Raw genomic sequence first — 15,726 nt, 5'->3', positions numbered from 1 at the left:
AAAAACACAAAGTCTGTTGCGGGGTTGTAATATTTTTTTCCGATTACTGTTTCTTGTTTGATGACTGCTGAGATAAGGTCCTTATACTAAGGGGCAAAGGCGATTAGAAAAATGGAGGGACCACTGTTATGTGGCATCAAGAAGTTGATTCCCATCCTGGTTATTTCTGGACAGCTGATTTGTTTCCTCCAGTCTATGCTTGGTTTTTATTCAGGTAGTCCACCTTCCTTTGCATAATTGTTTGCTTAATTGCACACACGTTAATGAAGGTCTGGTGTCTTGTCAGGTTATCAGCTCCACTGTGAAGTTCTCATCCACCCATACTTCTCTGTCTCTCTCTCTTTTTTTATTTTGAGCAGGAGAAGAATGAGCGCTACCTCATGTTGTTTCCTCACATCCTCCTCATGCTGTCTGCTAGTCCCAGGATGAGCGGTTTCATATTCCAGGTCAGAAATCCCTTGACTTCCACCTCTGAACATCCATCTGAATGGATGTTCAGAGGTGGAAAATGAAAATGTATTTCTTAAGGATGGAATTACTTGAATTACAGCTTGAATTACTTGAAAATGCTTGATTTTCATATAAGCGTTTCCAAAAGTTTAGAAAGTCCTTCAAATGCTTGATATTCAGTTTGCATAGTTTTGTAATAAAGTGCAATCTGATGTTTGATTAAAAGCCTAAATTTGAAAAATCTTTAGTTTTTTTAATGCCTGTACAGAGTTAAATCAGACCAAACTTTTCTTATTTTAGGTTAGTTGGAATTACCAACATTTTCTATTTGCTGAATGCCAGAACACTGACACTTTTTAAAGATATTTTTTATAACTTTCTTTGTATATTGTGTTTCAACATTTAATTTGAGCAGGACGATCCAGGATTTGTTTGGGTTGTTTCAATATAATGAATATTTATTTTGTATTCCTATAGTATGATTGATTTGTGTAATTGAAATAGAGGGTTACTTATAATTGATGCAACATTATTGAAATTGGAGGATTTTTTTTTTTTTTGTTAAATTGGTGTTTTGTTCTCGGACCAGTCAGGTCTATAAGGTGTGGATTAGAGACATTTAAAAAAATATATATATATTGTTATATTTTAGCTTACTTTATCCCTGCTGTAGTATATAAAATGCCATCACAAGACATTACTAACAATAATGAATTGTATTATATAATAGTGAACTGAAAGTGTCTTTTTTTTAGTTCATTTGTATTGTGCTTAAAAAGCACAACACAACCCTGCAAACCATAAGGGTTAAGAGCTAATTTTTCTTTTGTTTCTCCCATTTGTTTTTCTTTGCAGGGAAAGCTGCCTTTGACTGGCATGATCGTGACCAAACTAGAAGACTGTGAAGCCCATAAAAATGCCTTTGAGCTAAACGGTAAAACCACACAAGAGGCAGCAAAAACGTCATGAACATGCAGAAAGTGTTTCAAACTGCGCTCTCCCTTTGCATGCAGGCACCATGTTTGACCGTCTCCAGGTGGTGTGTGCAAACCAGCAGGACTTGCAGGACTGGGTGGAGCACCTGACGAGACAGATCAAACACAGCGCCGCCACGGCCCCCAGCCACAAACCACTTGCTGTCCCCTGCCACACGGTCAGGAGCTAATCATTACACAGCCTATTTCCTTTCCATTCATCTGCGCCCAGTATGGGGCCCAACATTGTGACTATGCATGTTGGTTTCACACTGACTGTGATCCTATCAATCAATAAATATGTTATGAACGGTTGGCTTTACATAATGTGCAATGGTCATGTGAACAAACTGCAGTGACATTAGTAAGTGGTTTGTTTCTCTCATTAGAATGACGTCAGTAAACAAAAACTGATTTTAAGTAATAAAAATGCATAGATTTCAACTTTAGTGGCAAAATGTGTTGAAGTCGACTGATAAAAAGCAGTTTAGGAGTTATCTGCATATCAGAGGTCAACTATGATCTGCAACAACCTATATATATATATTGAGAAGTCATTGTGTTGTAGAGTATTTAAAGTGTTTAATTGAGCAGAGAATGGGAACAAAATGGTTTTGTAACAGAGATTGGTTTTGTTTGTTTGTTTCCTCAGCTCCCATCTCATCCTCTCACCCCGTCCCGGCATGCTGAGAGCAGGGCCATGACTGTGGCTCCCACCTACCACACCCTGCCTCACCCATCCTCTCATGGGACGACCCACAGCACAATGACATGGGGCCCCCTGGAGCCACCAAACACCCCCAAACCCTGGAGCCTGAGCTGCCTGCGACCCGCGCCGCCTTTACGGCCCTCCGCTGCACTCTGCTACAAAGAGGTGAGGGACTGTTTATTCTTTTTTATTATAATTCATTTAGATAATTGCACTGTGTGTTTTGCTTTATAATTTTGGAGAAAAAAGAAATTGTTTTGCTTCCCGTTTGCAGGATCTCAGTAAAAGTCCTAAGAGTGTGAAGAAACTCCTTCCCAAACGCAAACCTGAGAGAAAACAGTCTGAAGAGGAATTTGCTCTAAGGAAGAGTATGTGTTCAATATTCAAGCACCATTTCATTGTAGAATTAGATCTCTACTCTTAATATTAGGTCTCTTAGAGATCTAATACTCTAAGAGTATTAATATTAGCTTTATACATGAAGGCTATCCATTTTAATTAAATTGTTTGTTCACCCTTTCAGGTACGGCCGCTCTGGAAGAAGACGCCCAGATCCTGAAAGTTATTGAGGCATACTGCACCAGCGCCAAAACCAGGCAGACTCTGAACTCCAGTAAGACAAATGAAAATCCTATAAAGGTTCATTTAGGAAAGGAGGAGAGGCTCATACTTGTGTGTTAGGTTGATGTTCAATGACCTTTAGAAAAACTGCCAATTTTCTAAGTATTTAAACAACAACTGTAAAAAAACCAAAACAAAACATGAATTTATAAAAACTCATCGAACTTGATGGAAAAAAAATGTTGTTCCCTTTGTCTGCTTAGATAATGTACTGATTATCACACCTACAGTATCTGACATTTATATACAATTGTGGGGATTTTCATACATAGTTTAAGCCAGAAAGTACATTTACCAACAGCTGCATCTTGTTGCTTTCACACGCTACCTGTATAAATCGTCAAACCTGTTTCTTCCTGTTCATGTCTTTGTGCGGTAATACAAGTGATTGGGCTCTATGTTTTATACGTAAGGCGGCTGAAAACTTCTCAACAGATATGTTTCTTGTGGCTTCTCAACCATATCTTTGAAAATTTTTGCATTTTGAAACAGTTATTTTTTTAAACCATGATGTATTTTGACAGCGTCAACTGGTTGATGCTTTGTAGAAACATACCTGTATTTTCTACTCAGTGCCTATCTTACCACTGGTATTCCAAACTGTTCCTTCTAACAATATCTCCTCTCTTTTTCCTTCCCGTTTCCTCCTTTTGGGCATTTTTCTGATTTACCTTGAGTACCTTTTTCCATATTTGTTTTTTTTCATACCGTTATAATTTTTTCCATCCTCTCCTTACACATCTGTCATTTTCTTTTATGATTTACCATCTGTTGCGTATTGCGTGCACCGCCCACAACCCCTTCCTCCGACTCCCCATTTCCTCCCTCTCCACATTTTTTGCGACATCTCCCCCTCTCGTCCCACCGTCACCCTGACCCCGGCCCCACCAGCATGGCAGGGCACGGACCTGATGCACAACCACGTGCTCGCTGACATGGACCAGTCCTGCGTGGACTCGCCGGGCCGCCGCAGCAGCGTGTCTCGGCCAGAACTGAGCTCCGACCTGTCGGAAGACTCTGACTACGACTCCATCTGGACCAGCCACAGTTACAGGATGGGATCGGTGCCGCGAAAGAGTTGCATCTCCCATCAGAACTAGAGAATGTACAGCGCCGCCAGGCTGTACTATAATGTGACGTATAGAGAGAGCGCTTACCTCTTTTACCGTAGATGTATTAAAAAGATTGATTTTTTATCTATTTATCTTTTTGGTTGATTTGGGTAATTTGTTGCTTTAATTTATTTTTCGACGGCTTGTCAGATGATGTTTTCAGCATTTTTCCTGTTGCCTTTCCCTTTTTTGTGCCTCCTCTCTTTCTGTAGATGTCATGCAGTAAGTGTTAGCTAATAATTATTGTTAATTTATCTTGAATGTGACCACTCTCCTTGTTTAACCATAAATCTGGTGGACTCTGAGTGGAGAGGATGGGGATTTTGGTGTGTAGTTTAGGGGAGGGAGATTCAGCGGCCGGGCAGGTGGGGACCTACGTTTTTTCCTGTCTGATATTCAGATGCAATTCAAGAATGAGTGTCTTCAATTTACCATAAATTTGTTCTTTTTCAGCATGTGGTTTTGGGATACGCATGCTCAAACATAGCACAGATGCTAAACAGTCACACACACGTGATTAGGCACAAATGCCTCTGCTGTCTGCAGAATAAAGCAGTGTGCAAATTCAGATTCTTAACATTTTACATTTAGTCTTTCATGATTCAATGTTTAACCAATCTTTCAAATCTTTGGGAGGATTTAAGAAAATATGAAAAGCAAACAAAAACACCACTATAGGAACAAGCAGACTTTGTCAACTGAATCTGTAGCTAAACATAAATATAACAGTGACTCAGTCTTATTATCATTTCTTTCATGACACTTTCCACCAGGGTATTCAGGGACATCCTGGACATTAAACTGAATGGTGCATTACAACGCTGAAACCCACAGTTTAAATTGGTGTCCTTAAATTCGGGATCAGTGAATTTTTTTATTGTCAGTGAAATAATAAGACCTGTTGAGATCTGGCACTAACATCAGTCCTGCACACTTTGATCTCATTTGGAAAACACAGAATAACTGTCTGAATGCATGGAAGGTGCAGTTAGACTAAAGATTGGTTTGCAAAGATTTTAATACTTTTTGAACCTTTTTCTTCATTTTTTTTCACTTTGCAATCGATAGTACAACAGCATAAATACATTTGTTGACATATTATAGAGCCCTAGCATTGACAACCATAAGAGATTAATCTGCATTATTTTTGCAATAGGAGCATTGAAGGATCACCAAGTCGCCTGACGTAAATTCCCTATAAATGGGCAGCATTATGTAAAATCAACGTTTTTGAGCTTTACGCCAATTTCTAATGTTATTCCCTCATCAAAGACATACAGTACATGGAGTGTTGCTTTGATTCTTTCATGCATGAATCTCCATAGCACCCATTCGGGGATGCCTAAGCACTTGCTCTGACAAAGCATTGCCAATTTACCCAAGGCTCCCCTTTGGTGCTGCAAACTCTAGCTGAGCATTCGCCCCACAGAGCGCCACTCCTGTGTTTCCCGCACTCGGCTCCTCCAGACTAGCGGCTGCATCCATTAGCAAACACCTGGTGGAACTGCTAATCTGCTGAGCTCGTCATATGAACTACTTCTCAGTCTATGAACGCTAAATTGACATAATGGAGAAACGTTGTAAAGACTTGCTGGAAGTGGAGCGTTGGGAAGAGTTTGAGTTTTTTTAAAGAGACAGAGGCCAATTTGATATACACAGTGCTTTTATAACAATTGAAGGAAACATGGTTACTTGATTGTGCTATAAAATCACACTATGTGCCTGGAAAATACATAATGCTGCCCCTTTAATTGCTGGGCTTTTACCATCTTAAATGTATTTAAGAAACAAATTTAAGTAAAATCACAATGGTTGACTAATTTAAAGCAGCTGAAAAGGTTTTCCTGTTTTAAAAGTTTAAATTAATTTCTCCTTGGAATACCTGTCTATTAAGGAGACAGTTCTGTCTGGACTCAAAGCATTAGGACAAGTTTTCATTGCTTTCAAACTTCAACAGTGGCTTTCTTCTTGCCACTTTTCCATAAAGGACAGATTTGTGAACTGTGGGACATCTCAACAAAGTTTCCCACTGAAGCTGTGAATCTCTGCAGCTCTTTCAGATCTACAATGAAGTCTTGATAAAATATTGTAAAATGTATGGTTGCAAAGTGAAAAAAGGGGAAAAGCTTAAGGGATATGAAAATTTTTGCAACACACTGCATCTCTGACCTTTAGAGAAAGTGATTTCATAAGTCTGAAATTTTGTGTTTGCAGCTAAAGGTGAAGCTTGAACTGAACTTTTTCTTTTGTCATTGATGGTGTAGCTGATAAATCATGAGTGTAAATGCTGTTGTTTGAGATTACCCTTATAACTTTAAGTATGACAGTAAAACATAGCTTAAACCAGTCAGAACAAGATCATCAAGTAAACTAGCTCCCATGGTGATGTCTAATCAACTCTCCCTACTGTTGTCAGCTTGTGAGGCTTCCCTTTCTTTCTCACATTAGTATCTATTTTTATGAAGAAGTATTTTTCCAGTACCGTTATGAAAAGTACAACTCTACATCCTCTTACAATGGGCAAAAAGAATGACGTATGGGAAATATATATACATATGGGTCCATGTTGCAAGTGTTTATAAAATGATTTCTTTACTGTATGTATAATTTTGTACACATTTTAGTATTTTTTTCCACTTATCTGTTGATTTAAAATTGTATATCAATGTTTACAAAATAATCTCTGTCCCCCATTTCATTTGGTTTGTATCAAAGTTTACAATTAATACTGAAATGTTTTAATTATTTTGCACAATCATGTTATGGGCAAAAGGGAGTGGGGGTGTGGACTCAATGAAATTCTGTACTTTTTAGTGTCTACCAAGACTCTGTATAATATAATCTTAAAGATAGACTTAAGTATTCAGTGTAATTGTAAAGTGAATACTCATTTGTAGTGTAAATGCTCACCTTCAGTGGTTGGATGACGTTGAAGGACAAAAAAATAGAACAAAACAAAAGAAACGAGACTGCAAAGTTGATCTATTTCAACTTCAGAATGCTGTTAGAGTGGACTTGGCATATAAAGAGCACATAATGTCCCCCTTTTTTGTAAATACTAGTTGTCTTGCTGCCAGAAAAAAAAGATCTAAGAATATGGCTGTCCTATCGTGCTGAACTTTGTGACAGGTGTATTCTGTGGTTTAACAAGTCAAACTCTTGGACAGACAGGGTGAAAAAGAACTTAGTCTTTAACCAACATCGTTCTCTGTCTGCTCTAGTGTTGCATTCAAGTCAGACATCTGACTGACCGTGTCCTTTTTCTTTTTCTTTTTTTAAAGCAGCCTTCAGTGTATTTGTTCTACACTGCTGAAGTGTTCAAAGTCCCAAATGCTGTATTATGAGTTTTAATAAATCTATCAGTTGATGGAAGCTGTCGTTCTGTTGCTTTGTGGAGCCGATCTGATTGTGTCTGAAATTTTTCTCTTAACTTTTCATGCCATTTAGTTTCCTCTGAGTCTTGTTTTTCTGTCATGACTAAAACACTAGTACTAACCTGTCTGTTCCTACAATAAAGTCCACACTGACTTTACTCTGAATGTATTTCACTACTACTTGTTGACTAGTTCAAGATGAGACATAGTGAAGTCCCAGAGGTTGTTTGCTTCTCTGTTTTGACGCAGGATCACGACCAGAAACAGGGCTGCATGTGATCATCCCTGGTGAGGAGAAGGTTTTTCTAGACGATCCAAACCGCAACGGACAAAGTGTACTGGAAGAGAAGTAAGAGTTACTGACCGTGGCAGTAAGAGGTTTACATGAACTTGTCTTCGGCCTGAATGCCCAATTCATTTTCTCCATTTACTGATGTATTTCATCCACTTTTTTTTTTTACGCGGTAGCCGAGTGATCCAAAATACAACTTAAAGAATTAAAAAAAAATAAATATTGTGTTTGCATGATTGAATTTATTTTGGATTTTTCTAATTCACAGTAGATCAAAATAATATACATATATAGTTATCAATCTTCTAGCATAATTCAGGCTTGATATTTGACATTTCCAAGCACAATTTGTAGAGTCATCTTAAGCTGGCTAGTTTCCTGACATAGGCCAGACTTAAAAGAATATTCTATCATTCTTCAACACAGTTTAGGCCAGAACTGACCTGGAAACTCAAGATTGCCATGCTTTATCTCCTAGAAAACTAGTTAAAATGTGCTTTTGGTATTTTTGGCATGATTTGTAAAATCAATTTAAAACCCAACTTGCGTCTCTTGCTTTTGCACAAACCCAAATTAAGCATTCATTGTGACTTACACTGGTTTATGTAACGGCCTGTGTGAATCTGATCTCATTGAAGGAGTTTGGTGGATGTGGTTTACGCCCTGCGGGATGAGGTTCAAGAGCTGAAACAGGTGAATGTTTGCTGTTGTTTCATCATAAACTAAGAGTTAATTGTGTAGTTATTTTAATTAATTTAACCATACAGTTAAAATACTCTGCAAAACGGTCCTTACTTCCTTATACTTTACTTTAAAACAGCCACAATTACTTCTGGTCACTTGATGTAGAGTTTTTCGGTGTCTACAGGCTTTCTGGAGGTCTTTCAAGCTTTGATGCTTTTTCACTTGGATAATAACAAATGTGAAAAATATAGAAATGGAAGACAAAAGCAAAGATGTTACAGCTGGAAACCTATTTACAGTGAATAAACGACGTGTGTCTTTGAGAAAAAAACCCAAAATCGACTGCAGCACATGTCCTCAGAGACACATTAGCTTTTAAATTAATCACATCAGTTTGTAGAGCAGCTCAAGACAAATGGCAGGGGGTGGGGGGGGGGAATTAAATTATTCACATAAAACAAGACACGTTTTAAAACTTAAGCCACGAATAACAAACAAAAATTCTATAGAAATAACGGGAGATATAATATAATTAAATAGATGAGAATTTTGAAACTATTCTTATCTATCACTCCAGGTGGGCAGCTGCAGCCAAATAGTTAGTCATGATATATGAATAGAATAAAATGGAATATAATAGATCAGGCGAACACCCAGGTACTTATAAGAGTACTTATCTCAATGTCCATTGTATATCAGATTAGGATCAGTGGTTGCTTTAGAAAACAGTAAAACATTAAAATTCAAAATGTCTTGGCAGCCAATGCTGAGACTTTAAATTGATTTGTTAGTTCATCATATTTTGCACAACAAGTTTTCAGTAGATAGGAGGGACATTGCTGGTTCCTAAAATCCCTTAGGTGTCACCGTGAAAACGCTTACATGTTGACATGATGATTAATGGGTTAAAGACCGCCTATAACCTTTCCTTTTGGCTGCAAGTAACAAAGTGACAAAAGTTCCCATTTAAAGCTGGCTCGATGCTATGGTGTGTTATGTGTCAGCATAACTCTTTTCTAAGTGTTGAGTTTAGGAGCTTTTTCATGCCTGAATAAAAGTAAGGTTCCTGGACAGAAAACAATTCATGACTGTTCACTCAATGTACAAAACTGTGTCTTAAAATGTGTCAAAATTTCTGGCTTAGTATGATTATTTAAAACATTATTTGCCATTTGAATGATTTTATGTGTGGAATTAAACATTTCTCATATATGTATTTTAGAATAACTCATTATTTATCCTCGTAGGACAATAAGAAGATGAAGAGATCCCTGGAGGAGGAGCAGAGAGCACGTAGAGACTTGGAGAAAGTTGTGCGGCGAGTACTGAAGAGCATTAATGACCCAGCGTGGGATGAGACCAACCTGTGAGCTTTATTGGTTGCATCCATCTGTAGCTTTGACAAAAATTGACCAGCATACCTTTTGTGGACTTGATGCAAAATCAAAAATGCACACACTGGCTTAAAAAGGTAAAAACTTGTTCTGGGAATGAGACCAAGAGTGGATTTAAAAGCTGTTGGCTTTGTGTTTAGGATGCTTTTTGGTGATATGTACAGAAAATTAGAGGAATGTTGACCGTGTTCCTCCTAATTACATTCCTTTAGGCAAAAAGCCAGTGTTAGAAAAAGAAATCATACCCCTGTAGCATTTCAACGTTCATCATGAATGTCTGTTTTTTGTTTTTGTTTTTTTTTAGGAAGGATCAACTGGAAAAATGAGACTTTTTTCTGTTCCTCTTGTTTACAGTCTTAACAGGATGACCATCATGTGGTGCATAAATGGTACTCCAATGGTGTTAATGGTCATGAAGGCTTTGGACAAGTTGCTACTTGAACAATACTATCTCAAAACCTCTCCAATGTTATTTAAAGTTTTATTGAATCATTTTGCAGGGATCTTTTATTGGACACAGGCTACGTCTGCTTTTATTTCAGCTTGTAGTGATTCCCCCCTTTTATTCCTTCCCTTTTGTCTTTATTGTTTGACCACTTTGCGGTACGACTTTCTAAGTGAATTGTACAGATATAAAGTTTGTACTGTGTGATGTAAATAATGCTAAAACATGAGCCTTTTCCTTTGGGAAATAAATGTTTATTAAAAGAAGGACCTTGAATCACTTTTGAATATGGTCCAGACTGGTGAAGTAAAGGTTCCCTGACTTTTTAGTGAGCCACTAACAAAATAATATTGACAGAAGCTTGTGACTTGAAGTATGTATTATGCCTTTCAAGCCTTTTTAAAGGCAATAAAAAAAGCAAGCAGGTGAAAGAAGATCCTTTAATCACATGAGACCAAAATGTAACTTTTTAGCCTACATGAAAACTACAAATTGTGTTGAGTATTTACTCAGTAATATTTCAGTATTTACTTATCTATTTCAAACAGGTTTTAAAAAAAGAGAACAAGAAACCAGTAGGACAGAGAAAAACATGTGCATACATAACCAAGAACAAAATAATTTGTTTACCACTACTCCTGTGTTTGAAAAGGAGTAGACTTATTTATTACTTTGATCCTTTTGAGGAAAACAAACACTACAGACTACCCTTAACAAGCCATTATTTCCATCGATTCTGCCTCGCTTCCAGTTGTTTTGTTCTCTGTGTGTATCCCACTCACTGCAGAAATGTTTGCCTTTAGATCATGCTGAACATTAATGTTAAATATTTTAAAATCGTCATACAGTTAAGGACCTTGATCTCAGGTAAGATAAGTTTGGAAAACTTTTTTTTTTTACATAAAAATGTGTAGAAATGCTGTGCTCAGGTTTACAGGGATGCCACAAATGATTCAGAGTGAGATATTAAAAGATAAACCTGGAAAGTTAGCTGAGAAAAACGACTTTGTAGATTTTGTTTCCATCAATTGTCCATAATTCTTGATACACAATTCATGAAATATTTGCATAGTCATAGTAAGTCGGTTTTAAGTCTAATAGTTGCCATGTAAAAACCCTGTTGTTGCACACACATGGACACATTTGACATTTTCATTTCACTTGGGTATCATCTTGCACTTGTTCCCTGAGTTGATGACCAACATTAGTAGGTCAGGATTACTGTAACCTGGGAAACGCTTTATAATTGGAGTGCTTTAACTATACTTTCTAATCTCTGTACTGTCTTTTTTGTGATGAGGTCAATGTTGAGTATAAACTTTGTAAATCAGATTCACGTGGCTTGATTAACTCAATGAGAAAACACAAAAATGACCTTAAAGGATTAAAAAAATAAAATCAGTTAAAGTGCAGGCAAATAGATTGATGTGGCTATCTCATTGACTGCATCTTGTGTGTGTACAACATCAATGTTTTTTTTTTCTCCTCCTCAGGAGGCTTCTGAAATCTATTGTGCATTTAGGTAATTGTGTCAAGCTTTGTGAAAGAGATGATCCGATTCTCCGGCCGGATGAATAAGCACAGATGTCAACCTCCTCACTGTGACTCTCACCTTGTCCCCTCACTAGTAATGAAAAGAGTGGCCCCCTTTTGTTTCATGGTGAATATTCCCCCATAGGAACAAAGCCACAATTCACATTCATGAAGGAAAGCAGATCTTAGAAGATAAAGTGCCACGCTCTGACCTTGCCGTTTGACTCCTAGAAGGTGTTGGTGCTCCAGTTGAAGTTCAGCACTCAGTTGTGAATCATTTCTTGTATATTTTGAATCTTACTTGGATCTACAAAACCCTGTTTAATTTGGCAAGAAGGTGCATTTTCACATGAATCCTTCTGTTTCTGCACAGGCATACTTGAATCCACTTAGATAAGATCTTGTTTCAGAAGTAACAGATTCAGAAGGGAAAGCCAGATGTCCCTCACCCCAGTGAAACTCTCCTGTTCATTCTGGAGGGTCCCAATGAGTTCCCAGGTCAGAGAGGTCCCAGAGTTCCTCTATCAAATCTTACCCACTCTGGTTTCTTCTCCGAATTTGATAGAAAACCTCAGAGGAAGAGGCCCAGAATGCATCCTGATCAGTTACTCATCAGTTGCCGTTTCAGTACGATGACTGAAAGGAGTCATCGTATTCCTTTCGGTGTGTAGGAGCAGCAGCTTTAATCCCAGCTCAACCTGGATGTCAATAGATTAGGGTGTTTAAGCCGAATATTTGTGATTAGGATTTACCATTTTGCTCCACACGCCTTTTGACCTGTTTGACAGTGAACCACTGCCCTGGCTTTGTGTATTTTATTTCCTCCCAGGTTTTCTTCCAGGATGTAGCTTCATCTCTAACATTTGACAAGCTTTCCTGTCCCACCTCATAAGGCAGAGGTGTCAAACTCCAGTCCTCAAGGGCCGCTGTCCTGCAGTTTTTAGATGTGCCACAGGTACAAAACACTGGGATGAAATGGCTTAACTACCTCCTCCTTGTGTAGATCAGTTCTCCAGAGTCTTGCTAATGACCTAATTATTCTATTCAGGTGGTGCAGCAGAGGCACATCTAAAAGTTGCAGGGCAGTGGCCCTCCAGGACTGGAGTTTGACACCTGTGTCATAAGGCATCCACACAGCATGATATTCCCACCATCATGTTACATACTTGGGATCGCGTGTTCAGTGTTACTTTTTTAGTGCATACAGCGTTTTGCATGTGATCCCAATTAAAACTCATGGCTGACTTGTAGTAAATCCTCCATTAAAGCCCAATTTGTGTACAACAATAAATAGTTGCACCATTTACAGCTGTGGATGTTTGCCAAGTTACCATTGATCTCATGGCTACTTCTCTGATCTATCCTCATTTTGACCGACGTGCTAGTTTAAGCAGTTCAGTGTGTCTTCTAGTTTTTTATTTGTGCCAGACTTCAATTTTCAAAATTTAGATTGAATGCTGATCTTTTAGATGTTCGGAGCTTGGGGTGTTGCTTTCTAACTTTTATTATTATACAATTTATGCGACTTCTGGGAAGAATACAAATGCAAAACCCAGAATTTTATTTGTAAAACAAAGAGGAAAGGTTTTGATCCCTTTTGTTACATTTCACAGACATGTTTAGTGTTGGTCTAAGTCATAAAATATATCAGGTTGTAGTTTCAGTGTGACACAATATGACTTACGGTGTATTTCTGACTGCACTGTAAGATGCAGTCAGAGACTTGCTCCAACTTTACAGAAACAAATATAGCGTTTTTCTCCTTATTGTCAGATCTCTGACCTGCCCCACCATCTCCTCACTTTGACTGTTTCTTGTTACCAGGATGGAGTGACAGCTTGTCAACGCGGCTGCTCCATAATAAGACTCCAACCTCCTCTGGCTGTTGCAGAGCTCATAAAAAAAAGGAAGAAAAAGCATCAAGGTCTTCCACTCTCCTTCCTTCAGTCTTTTCTCTCTCTTCTCAAAGCAGAGAATCAATCAGCTGTACGCACACACATCCAAGCACACGACTCATTTCTTCTGCCTTCCCCTCGACTATTCAGCAGCCAGTGATCATTTAGACTTGACATGTATTGTGAAAAACTGAGCTGCTTTGCCTCTTTCTTCCTCTCTTTCTTTCTCTCCTTTTCTCTTTCAACTGTCTGTCATTAATGTCCAGGTCTTACAATATACCGACGGAGGAGAGGAAGAAAGCAGAGAGTGAGGGATGAATTGATGGATGGGAGGATAAGCACTCTGTGTCCTTTCTTTAAAGATTTGTTATTGTACAGTACTGTCTCACAGTCATTTTTGGTTGGTGTTTCAGTCTGAAAGCCCATCCACGTGCTCTTTTGTATGGGAAAGCAATAAGGCCCCATTGAATGAAGCTGAATGGACCTGCCATCCTTAGGGGCTGAGGCCTGAGGACTCCTATTCTTTAGCCCCCAATCTAATTGGAGCTGAAATGAAATGGAGGTTTCTTATGAAAATAGGCTTTGTTTGGCTGCAAGGCTGGTAATTCATAAACAATAAGCAGGGCTCCATTGTGTAGATAATAATATATTCATGCCGCTGGAGATGGGGAGAAGGCAAAGCGAAGGCTGAGGATATATAAGGAGGATAGGCAGAGACAGCGATGGAGAGTGGAGGGGAGGAGGAAGACGAGGGGCTAATAGCAAACAGTGGGTCAAGGAAAATTGGTAATGGTTGGGTAGAGGCGAAGGATTTAATAGAGCAAGTGAAAGGACTTAAAGTGGGCAGGAGTGAGAAGTGAGTGGGAGTGAGGGAGGTGAAAATGACAGGAACGGGCGAGATGGACAAGATAAGGACGAGGCGAGAGGTGGTGGGTGGGTAGGAGATTGGAAAATGGCTACAGGTGACTGGTTTTGGAGGAAGCCAAGTGAGTAAAAGTATCATCAAAACTAGAGTGGCGGGGAGCTGATAGAGACGAGCGGTCAAGTGCAGGGACAGAGCAGAGGGAACCGTGGCGAGAGGATGCTGGTGTTGCTGCCGAGGTTTGAAATCTGGAAGGAGGGAGGAAAAGAAAAAAAGGTGAGCCATGCCTCTTCTTTGCTTCGCCGGTCTGTGCATATGATCTGCTCACTGTTGCCATGAATAATTCTGCAGGTCAGGGCTGTGCCTCTCTGTGGAGTTCAATCGTTTTGAAAGTGGGGGAAGAGTTTCTCACTTCTAAGGACACGAGAAAACTGAGCTGGACGTGAGTGCTGCGTGGAGATGCAGGCTGACTGAGGAGATCCCCCGCTTCCTGTAGAGGATCTACGCTGCTGTGACACTTAATATCTGTATTATTATATTACCTAGAAAATGCTTTGGACGCTACCTGAAAACAAGGCTTAAATGAAAACCTGCTGTACACCAGGGACATGTTTTTTGAAATGGTAAGTAAATTTGAAAGAGCACTTTTGAAGTGCACTTGAACTAAGTGCTTATCTTAGCACATGTTTGCATGCTCATGGATGTTAGTTTTTCTTGTTGTGTGCACACGCTACAGAAATGCTAATGACTCTTTCTAAGGTTATAACTTTTTTATTTTAGATACCTTTTCTGCCGAAACAGTAAATAGCCATATTTGATTAGATCACTTTTTAAAACAGAAAATTGCAGACGTAACAGGAAGATTTTATATTATGAAAGAAAGCAATTTAAAAGTTCACTTGTCATTAAACACACCTTCTTGAGGTTAGCTTTTAATGCAACATTCAGTCTTCCACTTTTATATTAAGAAACTTGTGATTTCAGGTAATTCAGGGTTTGTTATTCATGCTGTTCTATGAACTTTCAAGAAATATTTTACTCTTTTGAACAAATGTCAATTGTTTTGAGATGGATCATTCACATTTAAACATTATAGACAAAGAATCAAGCTATGAAAGCAAGAAAATTAAATATTAATTTCAATAAATTGATTAAAAAATATTCCTGTTCTTGTTTTAAAGTACTATACTACATGCTGTGGTCCTGATCATAACTCAGGCGAAGTATTAACACACGGAGGGCTGAGTTTTTTCATTTTATCCACTAGATGGCAGCATTTATTAAGATGTTCACCAAATTCCATCACCTGTAGACAGAGAGCATCAGAGCACTACGTGAGTCTTAAGCGATAAATTTGGACTCAGTGTAAAGCCACATTTCA

The 15,726-nt window shown here is 38.5% G+C and overlaps 2 protein-coding genes across 3 annotated transcripts in view; both read left to right on the top strand.

Moving 5' to 3' along the window:
* The window catches only part of arhgef7a (Rho guanine nucleotide exchange factor (GEF) 7a), a 36,107-nt gene extending 25,783 nt beyond the window's left edge, over positions 1–10,324 (top strand). Inside the window, exons 13-22 of one of the 2 annotated variants that reach the window (XM_032567708.1) lie at positions 360–446; positions 1,306–1,384; positions 1,464–1,603; positions 2,077–2,298; positions 2,408–2,501; positions 2,657–2,746; positions 3,646–3,831; positions 7,490–7,589; positions 8,171–8,225; positions 9,464–10,324. In XM_032567708.1, the coding sequence (XP_032423599.1) occupies positions 360–446; positions 1,306–1,384; positions 1,464–1,603; positions 2,077–2,298; positions 2,408–2,501; positions 2,657–2,746; positions 3,646–3,831; positions 7,490–7,589; positions 8,171–8,225; positions 9,464–9,586 (1,176 nt within the window). In that variant the 3' untranslated portion in view covers positions 9,587–10,324. The remainder of the gene's footprint in view (positions 1–359; positions 447–1,305; positions 1,385–1,463; positions 1,604–2,076; positions 2,299–2,407; positions 2,502–2,656; positions 2,747–3,645; positions 3,832–7,489; positions 7,590–8,170; positions 8,226–9,463) is intronic. The other variant, XM_032567707.1, reaches the window with a different exon arrangement.
* Positions 10,325–12,732: 2,408 nt separating this feature from the next.
* sox1a (SRY-box transcription factor 1a) overlaps positions 12,733–15,726 on the top strand; it is a 104,221-nt gene continuing 101,227 nt past the window's right edge. Inside the window, exons 1-2 of the transcript XR_004339975.1 lie at positions 12,733–14,621; positions 14,697–14,968. The gene's annotated coding sequence lies outside the window, so the exon portion shown is untranslated. The remainder of the gene's footprint in view (positions 14,622–14,696; positions 14,969–15,726) is intronic.

Source organism: Xiphophorus hellerii, chromosome 7 (genome assembly GCF_003331165.1).
Source record: "Xiphophorus hellerii strain 12219 chromosome 7, Xiphophorus_hellerii-4.1, whole genome shotgun sequence".
Classification (NCBI taxonomy): domain Eukaryota; kingdom Metazoa; phylum Chordata; class Actinopteri; order Cyprinodontiformes; family Poeciliidae; genus Xiphophorus; species Xiphophorus hellerii.
This window is presented reverse-complemented; position numbering and strand designations above follow the sequence as displayed.